At 30.9% G+C, this 22,059-nt stretch overlaps 1 protein-coding gene across 1 annotated transcript in view; it reads right to left on the bottom strand.

Annotated features, from left to right (window-relative positions):
* LOC130440744 (BTB/POZ domain-containing protein KCTD12) overlaps positions 1-19,842 on the bottom strand; it is a 58,183-nt gene extending 38,341 nt beyond the window's left edge. Inside the window, exon 1 of the mRNA XM_056774057.1 lies at positions 19,415-19,842. Within this exon, the coding sequence (XP_056630035.1) occupies positions 19,415-19,830 (416 nt within the window). The 5' untranslated portion in view covers positions 19,831-19,842. The remainder of the gene's footprint in view (positions 1-19,414) is intronic.
* Positions 19,843-22,059: the final 2,217 nt, after the last annotated feature.

Below are 22,059 nucleotides of genomic sequence, written 5' to 3'. Positions count from 1 at the left end.
AAATGAAATCTTATTTTCAACGATGCGACCTACATAATTTCCAAGAGACTCAACAAATGAAACACATTATTGTACGAGGATGGTCCCAGAAGTACCTAGCCCGACAAAAAAAACAAAAAAAATTGCAAGGATACACTATTCCCAGAGAAGAAATAATAAGAATCGTCAAGTTCCTCAAAATAGCCCTTGACTGCCGATCTCTTCATTGTTGGAAAATCTTTGACCGCCTAGCTATTATTTCAAGTCTGGGAACAGAAAATAATTAGAGGGAGCTGAATCTGGCGAATAGGGTGCATGATGTAGCAATTCAAACTTCTAAACTAATTCATTAGTTTTAGTCATTGCAATAACGGATGTATAAGCTGGTGCGTTGTATTGATGGAGCAACACGTTTATCTTAGACAAATGCCTCCATTTTTGCTTGATTTCTTCGCTTAAACGCTGCAATACGTTCGGAAACTACTTGGCGTTGATAGTTTTTCCTGTTTCAAGATAGTTAATGAAAATTATCTCAAACAAATCCAAAAACCCAACGCCATGAACTTCTCTACAGATGCAGTCGGTTCTTCATTTTCAGTCCATTGTTTTGTTTCGGACGATTATTCAGATTTTCTTCAACATTTCTAGAATCATCACCTCATTTGATCGACCACTGCGATTCTGGTCTCCCGAAGTCGTACGTCCTCGTTTAAACTCTGTTACCCAATATTTTACTGTTGATAATGAAGAATCAGTCCCACCCAGAGTAAAATCTAGTTCAGTTTTTCTATTGGTTGGGTATCACATAACGTTGACCAATTTTTTCCAAGATACCAAACCATTGAAAGGTGCATAAGATAGGCCGACGTGGATTGATCCTGTTATGGACGTATTGAAGTTTTATGATGAGGCCGAAATCGTTGAAGAACTCGAACTTGCAGATAGGCTGTCAGTTAACGAAGCGATTTTCTGATTGGGCACAACAAAACTAGAGCTAATGGTAGGTCAAAATATCCAGCAAGAGCAAGCGGATTTATATCAGGAGTAAGCGGACGTAGTACCAATTCCAGACCTTGACCATGACTTCATGAACTACGATGAAGTTTGGGTCTACTTTGAGACAGCTTCGGCTATGCAAATAAGGAAGAATCTCGACTCTACGATTATTATTGTAGCGGTTTTCTGTGGGAACTGCAGTTTTCCGTTTCGCATTTTAAACTCATTTTTTCAAGGAATTAAAAACTCTATAAACCATGAACAGTGGTCTTATGTTTTTAGTGCTACACTGTAGAGGGTTACGAGACATTTGAAAAAAAAGTTTCAACTAAAAATCGCTTTAAAATAGTTTAATCAAAGACCACAACTAATGACGAAAAACCTTGAAAAGTTGAAAGTTTTGTTGAAAATCCTATTTAGAAAATTTCATTACAACATGTTGCAAAGAGATGATTCATCTGTAATATTTTTATAATGAAACGCTACTACTTAGTTTGGAGATTTTTTTTTCATAAACCAAACAGAAAAAAAATATAAGCATGTCAAAATTAAACTAGTTCATGAATACTCTGTATAAGACTTTTGAGTATGAAGGAATTTTATTCATTAATTTTGTTGGTATATCAGAAACGGTTAGGTAAATATATGCCAGAGCAAATTGTTGTGGAGGTAATTGACGGTCTCAACCCCCTTATCCTACTTCCAGGAACAATATTTTCTCATTATTATATAATTAGAAAGACTTTCCAGAGATCTAGGTGTGTGGATTCTCACTCTACCATTCACTGTTGGGATTTAATTAATTTAGTTGTGATCCCTGGTGGCCTTGTAAAACAATATTAAAGCCTATGGGAACCACACGAGGTTAAATAACTTCAGTACTTCATATTGATGATTCAGACAATCTTTTCTCTTTACTGTATTATAGTTTTCTGTATATATTTCTTGAATACATTATTATATCTCTATATTGAATGTTTGGTTTAATTTCTTTTAAAAATATTGCAATATTTCTTGAGCAGATCACGAGGAGATGTTAAAACGAAACTAAACTCTAAAAAAGTTTCCAATAAGAATCTAATTAGTTGATTGTCAGATTCTTATTGAAGTACTGCAGAGGGCGTAGCCTAAAGAATAAAGTCAACAAACATATTTTAACTGTTCTACATAAATTCAGAAAAATAAATGTAATGTAACTTAAGTAATTAAGATGATATGAATTTCAAACTGTTGTATATCAACGGTTGACGGCCCTTTGAACCTACCAATATTTATATTTAAAAAAAAGCTTTGATTGAAGTACTCTCTAACCTAAATTTGGCGTTAGAAATTCTTTTTTCACCCTGCATGTCTCGATATGGATGTCTATATCGGCAAAAAGGTCGATGGACATCACGTAGTTTACGTATAACTCTGTAATGATGTGTTTTATCGAAAAAAGTGTGATAATCAGAAATTAAGCTTATAAAAAAACAAAGAAATTAAGCTATGTTCTACCTAAAGCAAGTTATATATACTTGGATAGCTTTTGTTTTACGTAATTGAGGATTTAACTTCAAATAACGGGAAAAGTCGTAGAATACTTTTTAAAGAGCTTAAAAAGACCTTTCAAATGATCACTGATAAAAGTCGCTTCGACTGAAATTTCGGTGAGATATGATGTAAAATAATTAAAGCTAAAATAAAACATTGCACTAAAACTAATGCCATTTCATTCAAAATTAAAATTAAACTTATTCCTTATACGAAATACTTTATTTGGATGTTATTCACGACATCTGGAAATTTGGCTGATTAGAAATGCATAATTTTGAAAAAAAATGAGCATTAAATAATACTTTTTTTATTTAAAAAAAAATTTTGACAATTTCTTCTCCATACCTATAAGAAATACAAAAACGAACAAACAATCAAATCAAAGCATTTTTTAAAACGATTATTTCGCTTTTTTTTGTAGCATAAAAATTGACGAAGTTATAACCAAATTAATCTGTCACTATAGTGACAGATTAACAGCCTTTTTAACATACATTGGCTTGTAGCCCCCAAAATTACCTTTAAAATGGGTTTTTGTGGGATGTCATAGCTTCAAAGTTAATGGGGTTACATAAAAAATAAGAATATGAAATTTTTTTTGTGAATTATAGGATAACAAAAAGTTTCACATTTTGGCGCACGGATTTTTTCTGTGCGAATACATCCCAGCCGATTTTTTCCATTGTACCAAACACAAGATAAGAAGTCTTCATTTACTGGTACATCGGTTGATTCGTTTTCTTCTTAATATCAAAATATACAATAAGGATGTACTTAAGTGTTATGATAATACCATTGTAGATACATTAATTAACCTTCAAAGGTTTGAAAAAAGAGATAAAATCCCCCAAATGTTTTTCAGGCTCGCCTTATTGAAGAATCTTAGGCGATATTGAGTAGAAATGTTTAGAAGAAGGGATTTAGGGATTTGGTACCTGCTTTGAATTTGTCTAAAAAACAAACTGAGATTTTGGGGTCGACTGGAATTTACTTTTTCCTGGTACGAAAGTTTCAGACATACTGACGATGAAATGAAAATTTTTTAAAGCAGATGTAGTGATGAATTTATTGAATTTTGAATACGATTCAAGTTACTGACGGTTGGTGATTGACTCCTCAAAACCTAGTTTGAATGCAGTGCCGCTATACAACGGAAACAAATGTCTTTCTGATATGAAAGAAAGTTCCTTCATGAAAAATTGAATATAGTGAACAGGTTTGTCAAAATTGTCAAGTTTTATTTGCGATACAGAAAAAGTCACCACGCAAAGAAAGTATGATTTGGATCAATTACTTAAGGGCAGAAGAATGTTAAAAATGATCTTTTAGTGAACACTGACAACATACCAACGTTGCATTTCTAAGTGATTTTTGTATTTTTATAAAAATATATGTCTTGTTATCACAAAGAAACCTGATGTATCAAATGTTGACGAAGGGTAATTTTAAACGGAGAAAATTTTTTCTTAACAAATCTACAGGAGCCCATATCATAATGGTGAGAAGAAAAGCGATCTTTCTTATTTCAAATGTCGCCTCTCCTCTTCGAAAAATATGTTTGAAATTGGATTTATCATACAAATTTGTTTCTGAAGTATGGAGAAAAACGAAGACATCAATACGAATGTAAGGTGTCGCGTCATAATGAATATTCCCATGATTAATGTGAAAAGAAAAAATGAAAAATCATGAAAACGACATATCGATTGCAGTTTCTCAGGTTAACAACACGTAACTACATAAATTTTAAATAAGATAGAACGAAATGTAGCACGCAAATTCTCTTGTTTAATTAAGTCGTGAGGAATTGTTAACAATGTGAATGTTGTGAATAGCATATTTAATTTTTAATATGCTGTTTCTAGTTACTAGGAAGCTTCATACTACATTAACTGTACCACATAATAGAGACAAAAGGCACGTACGGATGCGTTCAGCAGTCTAAACTAATTTCTTCTTGCTTTTTTACTCGTTTATTTCATTGTTTATGTACTGAATTTCTTACTTCTAATTGTTTTAAAATTTATTTTACTCTATACCAACTGTTTCTTTTTATGACTAATGATAATTAAAAAAAGGATTCACAAGGTTTTCCGGATTTAATACTTAATCTTACCTACAGATTACCTAACAAAACTGGGAAAAGATAGAACCAAACAAAATTTCAATGACAAAATATTTTATTACTCAACATGTTCTTAATTGGATACATTTATTATAGCGAACCTGCAAAGTCTCTAGACCTTTAAAAAAATGTTCCTTCTTACTCTGCAAACCAGACCTCCACAGCTTCTATTACCTCCGCGCTAGAAGAAAATTTACGACCTCTTACTTTTTTTCATTTGAGACGAGAGATGATAGTCGGACGGAGCCAAATCTGGCGAATAAGGGGGTGTTCTAGTAATTCAAATCCTAAACCACGAATTTTTTGCATTGCAATATGAAATTTGTGTGCAGGAGCGATGTTCTGCAAAAACAAACCAACTTTAGATAGGTTTCTGCGATTTTTCTCTTCACTTTTTTCTCATAGAGTGGTCAGTAATTTCGAATAGTAATCTCCAGCAAGAACTTTTCCAGCAGTTTTTTGGACACGAAATTTCTTAGGTCTTGGAGAACCAGAGTGTCGCCATTCCATCGATTATTGCTTTGTTTCTGGATCGTAGAAATGTACCCAAGTCTCATCCATAGTAACAATTCGGTTTAAGAAGTCTGCATCGTTTTTAAATCGAGCACAGATCGAAAGCGATGCTTCTACCCTTACACGCTTTTGGCCAACATTCAAACAATTTGGGGATCCATTTTGCAGCAAATTTTGTCATGTCCAAATTGACGTGAACAATATGATGAACGCATTCGTATGAGCTATTCAGTGCTTCAGATATACGTTTTAGCCCAATTCGACGATTTTTATGTTTCTTTCAAGTGAACGGAATGGACAATAAGAATGGGGAGTTTTTATTTAGAAGAACCCTTTCGTTGAGAAGAATCAATAGAAAGTATCCACTCAGATGTTCTGATTCCTCTTCCGATAGGTTTGAAATTCTAACCAAATCATTTAATACTGCTTAGGTGAATAGCTATGGTTAATTGCGTTCTTCCTGGAGTAAATTCATTCTCGGATGAATTGGTCTATCTCTCAGATCTAGTGGTACATCGATCGAAATGTCAAGTGGAGATGGAATTGATAGATCTGGCCCATGTGGCATAGGTTGTGTGGCTAAGGGATTGCTGTAGCAACCAACGTTCTTTTTATTTTTAGAACTTCGTTCAATGGTTTTCACCATACAAAAATAGCAATCGCTTACATGATTCTTATTTCAAACCATCACCACCACCAAACTTCCTGCCTTCCAAAGACGCAATCCTTCTACACAGTTGCGATACACTTTATGGGGAGCATGAACATGATTTGTCTTTATCCCCAAGTATTAAGTTGAAATAGGCAAAATACAGGTTCTTCACTAAACAATAACAAATCACTTCCGTTTCGAATCGCTCATTTTGTATTGACACTATTTTCACAGTTGTCGCAAGAAGAACAAGATGACCGCAGTCGATTGAGAGGAATTTGCCGCTCGTCTGTAAGGTGTTGACAGACGAGAGAAACATTTAACAGACCGACGTTCTACATGTAAATCCTAACTTCACACGTGAATCGCGAATGTGCGCGTTGTACACGTAAGTATCAGGTGTCTGATTATTTAGCGGAAACGAATCTTCGAGATATAAATTATCGATTTTTGAGTTAACCAGACGTGGTAGAAAAAAACGAATTGTATTTTTTAAATCAGCGTGAAAAGCTTCTCAAAGAAGGTCTGTTATTATTTCGTCATAGATTTTGTTGCTGGCTTTCTCATTAAGAAATATTAGAATAAATCACCGTTTCGATGTGAGGTTTTTCCAAAAATCCATGACTACTGGGCATTATTATTCATTTCACCAGATTTCCGATGTATTAGCAAAATGTTATTTTTCAGAAATGATCCATTTTTATCGCGATGTTATTCATAATTAACATCGGAAAGTTGTTAGCAACAGTAACCCTCTGAAATTGATATATGGAATTTATTTTCAGCCTTTCCGTCCGTTTAACCAATAATTGTCAAGAATAATTTACGGAAATAACGGAAAAAGAGATACAAAATCTAGTGATATAAGTTTCAGGAGGAAAAAGAAATGTTTCCACGGTATTAATATATGGAAAACAGTGAAATTTGTAGAAATGCATAATAATCAGTGATTTTTTAAAAGGTTTAGGATTTGATTTTGAAAAAAAAACCACAAAACATTTGAAAAAATTGATGAAATCTTTAATGCAATCGATAGAACGATCAGTATAATTTAATGTTTGGAGATGATTTCATGCAAATGATGGTCGGGGCTCCGCTTTAGATAGCCCATGCCCAAGATCCAATTTTGGCACACTCTCTCGAACATATCGACCGGTATTTCAGAAATAAATGCTTCAATATAAGCTTCCAGTGCATCAATCGTTGCTGGTAAATCCCTGTAGATATTAGCTTTAGCATGGCCCCACAAGAAATAGTCCAAAGAAGTTAAATCACACGATCTAGGCGGCCAATTGACGAGCCCCAAACGTGAGATGAACTTTTCACTGAAGGAGGTTCTTAATTTGGCCATTCTTTCGCGTCCCATGTGGGCAAAAAAAATCGTCAATTATCACACTGTAGCGCTCGTCATTCACAGTAACGTTCCGGCCATCGTCGTTTTTGAAGATGATGCCACCGGACCTTTTCGGGATGCATTGGTAGATCTTGCAATGCTTTTGGCTCGTCTTCACACCACATGCGGAAATTTTGCTTATTAACGTATCCATTCAACCAGAAATGAGCTTCGTCGTTGAACATAATTTTTCGATAAAAAAGTGGGTCTCAAACTTTGTCAGCACCCATTCACCAAATGTTAGACGTTGTGGAAGATCGTGTGGTTTCAATTCTTACACATGTCGTATCTTATAAGTTTTTACATCCAAATCCTTTGGCAAAATTTTTCATGTAATGGAGTAACAGAGGCCCAATTGCTGCGAACGGCGGCAAATAGACGTTTCACGATCATCAGTAACATTGGCGAATACAGCCGCAATATTTTCTTCGGTCCTCACTGTACGTTTGCGTGTTAGTGTTTTAATGTCCAATAGTGTAATTTAGTCACAAGCTTCCGAATAGGTCCCTCAGTAGGTTGACCAAACTGCCCATAAATTGAAAGAAGTGCGCGATGCACTCTCTTAACCGAGCATGAATTTTGATAGTAGAATTCAATAATTTGCAGGCGTTGTTCGTTCGTAAGTCGATTCATGATCAAATTATAGACCAAACTGGACAAGTTTGATAATGACACAAGACACTATTCACGTGTAATCTATCAAAAGCAGTATTGCCAAAAAGATACCAGCAAAAAATCACTCGTTATGTAATAGAGTAAGCTAATGAATCTAGAGGCATTCCAAACCTACAGAATAATATTACAACACATAAACATGAAATGAATAAGATTTCCGACAATTGTCCTACGTGTTAAATAAAAATATTGATTCTATATATTTTTATACGAGTTGGTTAAAACATTATTTTTAGATAGAAAAAGTTTAAGCATGGATGTTGAGAAATGTTCCTTCACTGCAAATATTTTCCATTAAAGTAAGAAGTAAATTTTCACTGGTATCTTGATGACGCAACCTACATGTCTTCTGTGTTGACGACGCATCACCTACGACTAGCGTTCACTGTCTACTTAAGCTATGAAAACATTTTCAGGCGACCAGAACACTGCACAATTATTATTGCTTTCAATATTCCAAAAGGCAATGGTTTTATTGCCGTTTTTAATAATAAAAAAATATTTTTCTCAAATATTCGTTATAAAGGAATATGTATTTTTGTAATTTTGGAATAAATCCTTTTCTTCTCGTCGGGTTATTTAACCATATTTTATCATCTTCATTGAAACTTCCTCGTGTGGGTTCCGTGTCGTATCGTTTTTCCGTTGCGTTACCATAGCTACGAACAATAACTTATTAGAAGTGTCAGTGTAAAGTTTGACGTCGAAAAAGTAAGCAATAAATTAAAAGAGAAAATCGAAAAATTGGAGTATCCAGCCATCATCAAGTATCTACTTGTATTTAAAAGTGAAAAATTGGACTGCAAGCTTCAAAAGAGGTGAATTTTCCATTAAAGATGATGACCGATCGGGAAGGCCAGTTTCTGTGTCACTCCCCGAAAATATCGATGCAGTTCATGACATGATTTTATCAGACCGTCGAATGGGGCTACAACGGAATCTGAAGCAACGAATGAGAGAAGAATTGCTGCAAAATGGATCCCCAAATTGTTTCAATGTTGACCAAAAGCGCGCAAGGGTAGAAGCATCGCTTTCGATCTGTGCTCGATTTAAAAACGATGCAGATTTCTTCAACCAAATTGTTACTATGGATGAGACTTGGGTACATTTTTACGATTCAGAAACAAAGCAACCATCTATGGAATGGCGACAGTCTGGTTCTCCAAGACCCAAAAAATTTCGTGTCCAAATATCTGCTGGAAAAGTTCTTGCTTCAGTTTTTTGGGATTGCCAAGGAGTAATCGTGATTGATTTTTTAGATAAGGGTAGAACAATAACTGGAGATTACTATTCGACATTAAAGACCACTCTACGAGAAAAAATTAAAGAGAACAGACGCGGAAAGCTATCCAAAGGTGTTTTGTTTTTTTAGGACAACGCGCCTGCACACAAATCTCATGTTGCCATGCAAATTCGTGATTTAGGGTTAAAATTACTAGAGCACCCCCCTTATTCACCAGATTTGGCTATCATCTCTTTCCTCAAATGAAAAAAAGTTCGTATATTTTCTGCCAACGATGCAGTAATAAAAGCTGTGGAGGTCTGGTTTGCAGAGCAAGAAGAAACATTTTTTTTGAAAGGTCTAGAGACGTTGCAGATTCGCTGTAATAAATGTATCCAATTAAGAAGAGAATATGTTGAGCAATAAAATATTTTGACATTGAAATTTTGTTTGGTTTTATAGTACGCTAAGAATTTTATTTTTGTATAAATTTGTATTCTGTATATAATGTAAAATTTCGTTTTAATGACAAATACAACTACACGCCGTTCCTAAATTGTCTGGACAAAAGAGATCGAGAAAAATAAGCGTACACAATCGTCTACAAGGTTCAGCATGAAGAGTTTTCGAAAAATAAATGGAATGTTTCTTTTACAAGAAGCATTCGAAACATTGATAAACCCATTTTATCATATTTCGAATTTATGAGGGTTGTCATAGCAATGATTCTCCATTTATTGATATTAAACGCGGTATGAGTATTAGAGAATCATAAAAAATATCAGGATACCATGTACATTAACGTTATTAATAACAATAATCGATCAGCTAGAAAGCTCGATGGGGTTTAATTATAAAAATTGTTGTATCGCGCTAATCAACATCGGAGTCATTTGATCTTGTTACATTCATAAGGGAAGGCGAAGGAAATATATGAAAAATTGTAAAAAGAAAGCCAGTACATCGTATGTATTAATGTATGTATTATCATTTTTTTGCTTGATATATTTTCAAACTTCGCTTTAAATACACACATCTCCAAAAGTCTTGGTCTCGTTTTTTATATTAAATCGTTAACCTATTTTGTATTACTAAAATATAATTTTACGTTAATATATTATTTTATTTAATTTCCGGAGAATTATAAATTCTGGTAGGTACTAGTTGATAGTTAAATTTACTACAGAAAAGTTTGATGTATAATTCATTGTCTGATTTAGGTGATTTTTTTGCTTGATATATTTTCAAACTTCGCTTTAAATACACACATCTCCAAAAGTCTTGGTCTCGTTTTTTATATTAAATCGTTAACCTATTTTGTATTACTAAAATATGAATTTACGTTAATATATTATTTTATCTAATTTCCGGAGAATTATAAATTCTGGTAGGTACTAGTTGATAGTTAAATTCACTACAGAAAAGGTTGATGCATAATTCATTGTCTGATTTAGGTGATTTTTTTGCTTGATATATTTTCAAACTTCGCTTTAAATACACACATCTCCAAAAGTCTTGGTCTCGTTTTTTATATTAAATCGTTAACCTATTTTGTATTACTAAAATATGAATTTACGTTAATATATTATTTTATCTAATTTCCGGAAAATTATAAATTCTGGTAGGTACTAGTTGATAGTTAAATTCACTACAGAAAAGGTTGATGCATAATTCATTGTCTGATTTAGGTGATTTTTTTGTTTGATATATTTTCAAACTTCGCTTTAAATACACACATCTGTAAAAGTCTTGGTCTCGTTTTTTATATTAAATCATTAACATATTTTGTATTACTAAAATATGAATTTACGTTAATATATTATTTTATTTAATTTCCGGAGAATTATAAATTCTGGTAGGTACTAGTTGATAGTTAAATTTACTACAGAAAAGGTTGATGCATAATTCGTTGTCTGATTTAGGTGATTCTTTTGCATTATATATTTTCAAACTTCGCTTTAAATACACACATCTGTAAAAGTCTTGGTCTCCTTTTTTATATTAAATCGTTAACCTATTTTGTATTACTAAAATATAATTTTACGTTAATATATTATTTTATTTAATTTCCGGAGAATTATAAATTCTGGTAGGTACTAGTTGATAATTAAATTTACTACAGAAAAGTTTGATGTATAATTCATTGTCTGATTTAGGTGATTTTTTTGCTTGATATATTTTCAAACTTCGCTTTAAATACACACATCTCCAAAAGTCTTGGTCTCGTTTTTTATATTAAATCGTTAACCTATTTTGTATTACTAAAATATGAATTTACGTTAATATATTATTTTATCTAATTTCCGGAGAATTATAAATTCTGGTAGGTACTAGTTGATAGTTAAATTCACTACAGAAAAGGTTGATGCATAATTCATTGTCTGATTTAGGTGATTTTTTTGTTTGATATATTTTCAAACTTCGCTTTAAATACACACATCTGTAAAAGTCTTGGTCTCGTTTTTTATATTAAATCATTAACATATTTTGTATTACTAAAATATGAATTTACGTTAATATATTATTTTATTTAATTTCCGGAGAATTATAAATTCTGGTAGGTACTAGTTGATAGTTAAATTTACTACAGAAAAGGTTGATGCATAATTCGTTGTCTGATTTAGGTGATTCTTTTGCATTATATATTTTCAAACTTCGCTTTAAATACACACATCTGTAAAAGTCTTGGTCTCCTTTTTTATATTAAATCGTTAACCTATTTTGTATTACTAAAATATAATTTTACGTTAATATATTATTTTATTTAATTTCCGGAGAATTATAAATTCTGGTAGGTACTAGTTGATAATTAAATTTACTACAGAAAAGTTTGATGTATAATTCATTGTCTGATTTAGGTGATTTTTTTGCTTGATATATTTTCAAACTTCGCTTTAAATACACACATCTCCAAAAGTCTTGGTCTCGTTTTTTATATTAAATCGTTAACCTATTTTGTATTACTAAAATATGAATTTACGTTAATATATTATTTTATCTAATTTCCGGAGAATTATAAATTCTGGTAGGTACTAGTTGATAGTTAAATTCACTACAGAAAAGGTTGATGCATAATTCATTGTCTGATTTAGGTGATTTTTTTGCTTGATATATTTTCAAACTTCGCTTTAAATACACACATCTCCAAAAGTCTTGGTCTCGTTTTTTATATTAAATCGTTAACCTATTTTGTATTACTAAAATATAATTTTACGTTTATATATTATTTTATTTAATTTCCGGAGAATTATAAATTCTGGTAGGTACTAGTTGATAGTTAAATTCACTACAGAAAAGGTTGATGCATAATTCATTGTCTGATTTAGGTGATTTTTTTGCTTGATATATTTTCAAACTTCGCTTTAAATACACACATCTCCAAAAGTCTTGGTCTCCTTTTTTATATTAAATCGTTAACCTATTTTGTATTACTAAAATATAATTTTACGTTTATATATTATTTTATTTAATTTCCGGAGAATTATAAATTCTGGTAGGTACTAGTTGATAGTTAAATTCACTACAGAAAAGGTTGATGCATAATTCATTGTCTGATTTAGGTGATTTTTTTGCTTGATATATTTTCAAACTTCGCTTTAAATACACACATCTCCAAAAGTCTTGGTCTCCTTTTTTATATTAAATCGTTAACCTATTTTGTATTACTAAAATATAATTTTACGTTTATATGTTATTTTATTTAATTTCCGGAGAATTATAAATTCTGGTAGGTACTAGTTGATAGTTAAATTCACTACAGAAAAGGTTGATGCATAATTCATTGTCTGATTTAGGTGATTTTTTTGCTTGATATATTTTCAAACTTCGCTTTAAATACACACATCTCCAAAAGTCTTGGTCTCGTTTTTTATATTAAATCGTTAACCTATTTTGTATTACTAAAATATGAATTTACGTTAATATATTATTTTATCTAATTTCCGGAGAATTATAAATTCTGGTAGGTACTAGTTGATAGTTAAATTCACTACAGAAAAGGTTGATGCATAATTCATTTTCTGATTTAGGTGATTTTTTTGCTTGATATATTTTCAAACTTCGCTTTAAATACACACATCTCCAAAAGTCTTGGTCTCCTTTTTTATATTAAATCGTTAACCTATTTTGTATTACTAAAATATAATTTTACGTTTATATGTTATTTTATTTAATTTCCGGAGAATTATAAATTCTGGTAGGTACTAGTTGATAGTTAAATTCACTACAGAAAAGGTTGATGCATAATTCATTTTCTGATTTAGGTGATTTTTTTGCTTGATATATTTTCAAACTTCGCTTTAAATACACACATCTCCAAAAGTCTTGGTCTCCTTTTTTATATTAAATCGTTAACCTATTTTGTATTACTAAAATATAATTTTACGTTTATATGTTATTTTATTTAATTTCCGGAGAATTATAAATTCTGGTAGGTACTAGTTGATAGTTAAATTCACTACAGAAAAGGTTGATGCATAATTCATTGTCTGATTTAGGTGATTTTTTTGCTTGATATATTTTCAAACTTCGCTTTAAATACACACATCTCCAAAAGTCTTGGTCTCGTTTTTTATATTAAATCGTTAACCTATTTTGTATTACTAAAATATGAATTTACGTTAATATATTATTTTATCTAATTTCCGGAGAATTATAAATTCTGGTAGGTACTAGTTGATAGTTAAATTCACTACAGAAAAGGTTGATGCATAATTCATTTTCTGATTTAGGTGATTTTTTTGCTTGATATATTTTCAAACTTCGCTTTAAATACACACATCTCCAAAAGTCTTGGTCTCGTTTTTTATATTAAATCGTTAACCTATTTTGTATTACTAAAATATAATTTTACGTTTATATATTATTTTATTTAATTTCCGGAGAATTATAAATTCTGGTAGGTACTAGTTGATAGTTAAATTCACTACAGAAAAGGTTGATGCATAATTCATTGTCTGATTTAGGTGATTTTTTTGCTTGATATATTTTCAAACTTCGCTTTAAATACACACATCTCCAAAAGTCTTGGTCTCCTTTTTTATATTAAATCGTTAACCTATTTTGTATTACTAAAATATAATTTTACGTTTATATATTATTTTATTTAATTTCCGGAGAATTATAAATTCTGGTAGGTACTAGTTGATAGTTAAATTCACTACAGAAAAGGTTGATGCATAATTCATTGTCTGATTTAGGTGATTTTTTTGCTTGATATATTTTCAAACTTCGCTTTAAATACACACATCTCCAAAAGTCTTGGTCTCCTTTTTTATATTAAATCGTTAACCTATTTTGTATTACTAAAATATAATTTTACGTTTATATATTATTTTATTTAATTTCCGGAGAATTATAAATTCTGGTAGGTACTAGTTGATAGTTAAATTCACTACAGAAAAGGTTGATGCATAATTCATTGTCTGATTTAGGTGATTTTTTTGTTTGATATATTTTCAAACTTCGCTTTAAATACACACATCTGTAAAAGTCTTGGTCTCGTTTTTTATATTAAATCATTAACATATTTTGTATTACTAAAATATGAATTTACGTTAATATATTATTTTATTTAATTTCCGGAGAATTATAAATTCTGGTAGGTACTAGTTGATAGTTAAATTTACTACAGAAAAGGTTGATGCATAATTCGTTGTCTGATTTAGGTGATTCTTTTGCATGATATATTTTCAAACTTCGCTTTAAATACACACATCTGTAAAAGTCTTGGTCTCCTTTTTTATATTAAATCGTTAACCTATTTTGTATTACTAAAATATAATTTTACGTTAATATATTATTTTATTTAATTTCCGGAGAATTATAAATTCTGGTAGGTACTAGTTGATAATTAAATTTACTACAGAAAAGTTTGATGTATAATTCATTGTCTGATTTAGGTGATTTTTTTGCTTGATATATTTTCAAACTTCGCTTTAAATACACACATCTCCAAAAGTCTTGGTCTCCTTTTTTATATTAAATCGTTAACCTATTTTGTATTACTAAAATATAATTTTACGTTTATATATTATTTTATTTAATTTCCGGAGAATTATAAATTCTGGTAGGTACTAGTTGATAGTTAAATTCACTACAGAAAAGGTTGATGCATAATTCATTGTCTGATTTAGGTGATTTTTTTGCTTGATATATTTTCAAACTTCGCTTTAAATACACACATCTCCAAAAGTCTTGGTCTCGTTTTTTATATTAAATCGTTAACCTATTTTGTATTACTAAAATATGAATTTACGTTAATATATTATTTTATTTAATTTCCGGAGAATTATAAATTCTGGTAGGTACTAGTTGATAGTTAAATTCACTACAGAAAAGGTTGATGCATAATTCATTGTCTGATTTAGGTGATTTTTTTGCTTGATATATTTTCAAACTTCGCTTTAAATACACACATCTCCAAAAGTCTTGGTCTCGTTTTTTATATTAAATCGTTAACCTATTTTGTATTACTAAAATATGAATTTACGTTAATATATTATTTTATCTAATTTCCGGAGAATTATAAATTCTGGTAGGTACTAGTTGATAGTTAAATTCACTACAGAAAAGGTTGATGCATAATTCATTGTCTGATTTAGGTGATTTTTTTGCTTGATATATTTTCAAACTTCGCTTTAAATACACACATCTCCAAAAGTCTTGGTCTCGTTTTTTATATTAAATCGTTAACCTATTTTGTATTACTAAAATATGAATTTACGTTAATATATTATTTTATTTAATTTCCGGAGAATTATAAATTCTGGTAGGTACTAGTTGATAATTAAATTTACTACAGAAAAGGTTGATGCATAATTCATTGTCTGATTTAGGTGATTTTTTTGCTTGATATATTTTCAAACTTCGCTTTAAATACACACATCTCCAAAAGTCTTGGTCTCGTTTTTTATATTAAATCGTTAACCTATTTTGTATTACTAAAATATGAATTTACGTTAATATATTATTTTATCTAATTTCCGGAGAATTATAAATTCTGGTAGGTACTAGTTGATAGTTAAATTCACTACAGAAAAGGTTGATGCATAATTCATTGTCTGATTTAGGTGATTTTTTTGCTTGATATATTTTCAAACTTCGCTTTAAATACACACATCTCCAAAAGTCTTGGTCTCGTTTTTTATATTAAATCGTTAACCTATTTTGTATTACTAAAATATGAATTTACGTTAATATATTATTTTATTTAATTTCCGGAGAATTATAAATTCTGGTAGGTACTAGTTGATAATTAAATTTACTACAGAAAAGGTTGATGCATAATTCATTGTCTGATTTAGGTGATTTTTTTGCTTGATATATTTTCAAACTTCGCTTTAAATACACACATCTCCAAAAGTCTTGGTCTCGTTTTTTATATTAAATCGTTAACATATTTTGTATTACTAAAATATGAATTTACGTTAATATATTATTTTATTTAATTTCCGGAGAATTATAAATTCTGGTAGGTACTAGTTGATAGTTAAATTTACTACAGAAAAGGTTGATGCATAATTCATTGTCTGATTTAGGTGATTTTTTTGTTTGATATATTTTCAAACTTCGCTTTAAATACACACATCTGTAAAAGTCTTGGTCTCGTTTTTTATATTAAATCATTAACATATTTTGTATTACTAAAATATGAATTTACGTTAATATATTATTTTATTTAATTTCCGGAGAATTATAAATTCTGGTAGGTACTAGTTGATAATTAAATTTACTACAGAAAAGTTTGATGTATAATTCATTGTCTGATTTAGGTGATTTTTTTGCTTGATATATTTTCAAACTTCGCTTTAAATACACACATCTCCAAAAGTCTTGGTCTCGTTTTTTATATTAAATCGTTAACCTATTTTGTATTACTAAAATATGAATTTACGTTAATATATTATTTTATTTAATTTCCGGAGAATTATAAATTCTGGTAGGTACTAGTTGATAATTAAATTTACTACAGAAAAGGTTGATGCATAATTCATTGTCTGATTTAGGTGATTTTTTTGCTTGATATATTTTCAAACTTCGCTTTAAATACACACATCTCCAAAAGTCTTGGTCTCGTTTTTTATATTAAATCGTTAACCTATTTTGTATTACTAAAATATGAATTTACGTTAATATATTATTTTATCTAATTTCCGGAGAATTATAAATTCTGGTAGGTACTAGTTGATAGTTAAATTCACTACAGAAAAGGTTGATGCATAATTCATTGTCTGATTTAGGTGATTTTTTTGCTTGATATATTTTCAAACTTCGCTTTAAATACACACATCTCCAAAAGTCTTGGTCTCGTTTTTTATATTAAATCGTTAACCTATTTTGTATTACTAAAATATGAATTTACGTTAATATATTATTTTATTTAATTTCCGGAGAATTATAAATTCTGGTAGGTACTAGTTGATAGTTAAATTCACTACAGAAAAGGTTGATGCATAATTCATTGTCTGATTTAGGTGATTTTTTTGCTTGATATATTTTCAAACTTCGCTTTAAATACACACATCTCCAAAAGTCTTGGTCTCGTTTTTTATATTAAATCGTTAACCTATTTTGTATTACTAAAATATGAATTTACGTTAATATATTATTTTATCTAATTTCCGGAGAATTATAAATTCTGGTAGGTACTAGTTGATAGTTAAATTCACTACAGAAAAGGTTGATGCATAATTCATTGTCTGATTTAGGTGATTTTTTTGCTTGATATATTTTCAAACTTCGCTTTAAATACACACATCTCCAAAAGTCTTGGTCTCGTTTTTTATATTAAATCGTTAACCTATTTTGTATTACTAAAATATGAATTTACGTTAATATATTATTTTATTTAATTTCCGGAGAATTATAAATTCTGGTAGGTACTAGTTGATAATTAAATTTACTACAGAAAAGGTTGATGCATAATTCATTGTCTGATTTAGGTGATTTTTTTGCTTGATATATTTTCAAACTTCGCTTTAAATACACCCATCTCCAAAAGTCTTAACCCCTCCTCTTTGTTTTTAAATTTTGTGGCAAAATTAAAACAATATTGTAACAAAAAATTATTTTCGCCCGTAAATATATGAATTTTTGTAGAACCAATCAGATTTAACGATATAACTTAAATTTCGTTGAAAATGCCAGGTAATATGACATCGGAGTTTTATCGAGGCTTACATCAAAAAGGTTTATTTAATCACTATATTGCTCCTCGTCTGAATACGCTACAGACTTCGGTGAGGCGGATAGTGGTCCTTGTCTAGGTCACGGGTCGCCCTAGAGTTACATCAGAGAGGGAAGACCGTTACATAGCTAATTTCATCCGAAGAAACCGATTGTTCGAAGTCACTTTTTGCTAACATACTGAAGGGCAGTTTCGAGAAGTATCCTCAGAAGGAGATTACATTAATCGAATCTAAGAGCAAGACAAGAGCCTGGACTTTCACGACTACACATATACTCGTCTCCGATGGGCTCAATGGCTTTGGCTTTCACAGTGATAGACGGTGGGAGGCGGTCTGAAGAGCCTCAGGTAGACAAGAGCGACTCAATTTTACCAGAGATGTTGTTCTCTATCATGGCGGATACGTGATGTTTTGGGGGGGTTATAATGTTTGGTCGCCGTACATCATTTATTGTCATATATGCCGAAAACTTTATGAGACCGATATTTCATCCGTTGCTCAATGATTATGGAGCAAATTTCTTTTTCAAAATGATAATGCCAGACGGCATCGCACGGAAATGGTACAAAACATCCTAGAGGAAGGATATCCAAAGAATGAATTGGCCAGCAAATTCACCAGACATGAATCCCATTGAATATGTTTGGCAGATCAATATCCAACCGAGAAAACCTTTCAAGATATGACTGCTGACGTTCAAGAAGAGTGGGACAATAGACTGACCATGTTATGGATGATTTTTCACTCTACACAAACTTATTTTCTCAGTAACAAAATGCATACAGTGATAATGGAAAGGTTGATTAATGTCCCAGATAAAAAAACTGAATGAAAAATTAAATTTCGAAACAGCTATTTAGATACCAAACCCAACCAGGATGAGGAAGAGAAAAAGAAATAAAAAGAAACTCGAATAGCATTTTTTTTCAGCAAAAAATATTGATTTTGAGACTTATAAGTTCGTAATTTGACAGAAATCTTCTACAAACTACGGTGTCTTTCCGTCGGATACGATTTTCATTTTTAAATAGTCAGTATTATATCAAATTTACAATATATTTGTATCGCAGACAAATATTTTAGTAAATAAATAATAAAAAATTATATAAATATGAAAAACATGCTATTTACGCACCTAGACAATTTTCTGAATTTAACATCAGCTAGACCATCTTTTCCAAATTGGAAGCTGCCTCTATATCCAACGGTTATAGCCCCTGTTGGTCTGTTTTTACTCTCGTTAGCAATTGCCTCTACCAATCCGTGCAGCATATATTTTTCAGCTTCAGTTTTCAATCTTTCCCTTTCTCTGAAGCAATCGGGCAGCACTACGTTCCCATCTCTCAAAAAATCAAGCACATATCGAAATAACACTCCGTCACGATCTAAAAAATAACGATTTTTAGCATCTTTTAGAATCGGTTCTCGCCCTGTGAAGATAGCATAGAGAAGAGACTCGGGATGGTTTGTGAGTGATTTTAATGTCGTAGTGTAAGCGACTCCGCCGACATTCAATTCCAACACGGCGGGAAACTCGCCTCCATTGGACATCGTGTCTCTCGACGAACTGAGGCTCTCTGAGCTGCTGTGATGGAGTAACGCGCGTTTTCTTCTCCCCTCCTTACAGTGCTGGAGTGAGCCACAGAGTATTTGGGTCAAAACATCATATTTTAATGTATGTCGATATTTTTGAAAATTTATCAATGAAATAATCATTAAGCATTTGATTATTTCATAACCATTAAACATGGTTAATGTTCAATCACTCTTGACTTGATACCTATCTGATATCAGTGCAAAATAACTTTTCCACATTTCGTGCTAGCATGGATAAGTAAATGAATGTAAAAAAAAACTTTTATATTTTTTATACACTCATTTATATTTAGATTTTTCTGTTCCACATAACTGCTCCAGAACCTTCTTCAAAAATCATTAACTGGTCATTAGTCTATTTAATCTATCTATTTAATACTGGAATATATCCATCAAGTAATATTAGTTACAAAGTTATATTATTGTCAGATTTGGAAAACCGAGAAAATGCTAGAAGCATGGAGAAGAGCCACTATATTATTCATTTACAAGAAGGGAAACAAAACATTGTGTGAAAATTACAGAGGAATAGCCTTATTAGATGTCACATACAAAATATCAATTCTGGAAAAAAGACTGGAAATATGCGGAGAAAAACAGCTGATTGATACCAACACAGATCCATTTTGTTGATTTCAAAAGAGCTTATGATAGTGTAAACTAATGACATCAGAGGACACAAAAAATATAATAAAAATTAATAATAAGAAGAGTGATTCTTTCAAAGCACAACAAGGACTAAGACAAAGAGATCCCTTACTATTCAAAGTAGCTTTGGAAGGCTGAATAAGAAGAACCAATATCAATAGAAAGGGTGTGATGTTTAACAGATGTCACCAATGCTTATCTTATGCCGATGATGTGGCATTGATAGTAAGAAGATACCACAAAACAACTGATAACAGCAGCAGAAGATATAGACCTACACCTTCAATAATGACAAAACAAAGTTTATGAAAATAAAGAATAAATGTGGAAAACAATTTCAAACTACAGAAACATGATGGGACGTTAATAGAATTCGTAGAAAATTTCATGTATTTGGATGTATTACTAGATAATAAATGCCAAGAATAAAAGGAAATAGAACTAAGAATTGAATTGAAGAGTTTTAGAAGAATATTAACAACGAAATAAATCTCCAGATCTACGAAAGCCATTCTGACATACGCTTGTGAAACTTGGAGAATGACTAATAAAACTAAACAGAAATTGGAAATCTGGGAGAGAAAAATATTAAGAAGAATTTTTGGAGACAAGCAGACAAAATTAGGATAGGAGAGAAGATCAAACCATGAAATTTATACACTTTTTAATGAAGCATTACTCAGCGCGTTTATAAAGACAAACATATTACAATAACAAAGTCACTTTGATGGACGAAGACAGGATCTTGAAACGAGTTGCATGGAAGATACCAGAGGACAAAAGGAAAAGAGGTGAAGGTGAAGGGGAGCGGTGGGAGAAGACCTTAGAAAGAGAAACATCCAGAGCTGGAGAGAAAAAGCAAGGAATCGAAAGAAGTTGAGGGAAATTATGGATCTAAGCGGTCTGCATATAAGCCTATATATATATATATATATATATATATATATATATATATATATATATATATATATATATATATATACTCAATTTATTTTACAAATAAATAAATTGAAACTTTGGTTTCCGAGGGTTTTTCTCCCCTATAAAATTCTCATAAACATACTATAAACCCTTCCGACACAGTAATCATCTAGCATCGCAATAAAATTGCGACGTCGAATGTTCTACTCCATAACTTTGCAAATTCCATTAAATATTCTTGATTGTAGAGAACTCATTGTTATATAATTTACTGTAGTTAATATTAAAGATCTTGAAATGAGTACATGAGTACAAACAAATTACGCATATTTTTGTTCTTGTAGTTTTTGGAATTTGCAATTAAATATCTAAAAAATTTATCGAGCAACGGGAGCAGGAGGATTGACGCATATCTACTGAAAAATATAACTGAAAAATTGTATTCCTCTCTGGCTGATACATTTACAACAGTGAAAACATCGATATACAAGAAAAGTAATGAATTAAACTGTAACAATTATAGAGGCTAATCTGTACCTAATGCCATGAGTAGAAACGGAATATAAACCCCAAGAAAAGAAAGGAAAATGTGGTTTTCGTGGGGAAGTACTCCAA

Source organism: Diorhabda sublineata, chromosome 2 (assembly GCF_026230105.1).
Source record: "Diorhabda sublineata isolate icDioSubl1.1 chromosome 2, icDioSubl1.1, whole genome shotgun sequence".
NCBI classification, from domain to species: domain Eukaryota; kingdom Metazoa; phylum Arthropoda; class Insecta; order Coleoptera; family Chrysomelidae; genus Diorhabda; species Diorhabda sublineata.
The sequence above is the reverse complement of the archived record's forward strand: the minus strand, read 5'-3'. Positions and strand labels throughout refer to the sequence as shown.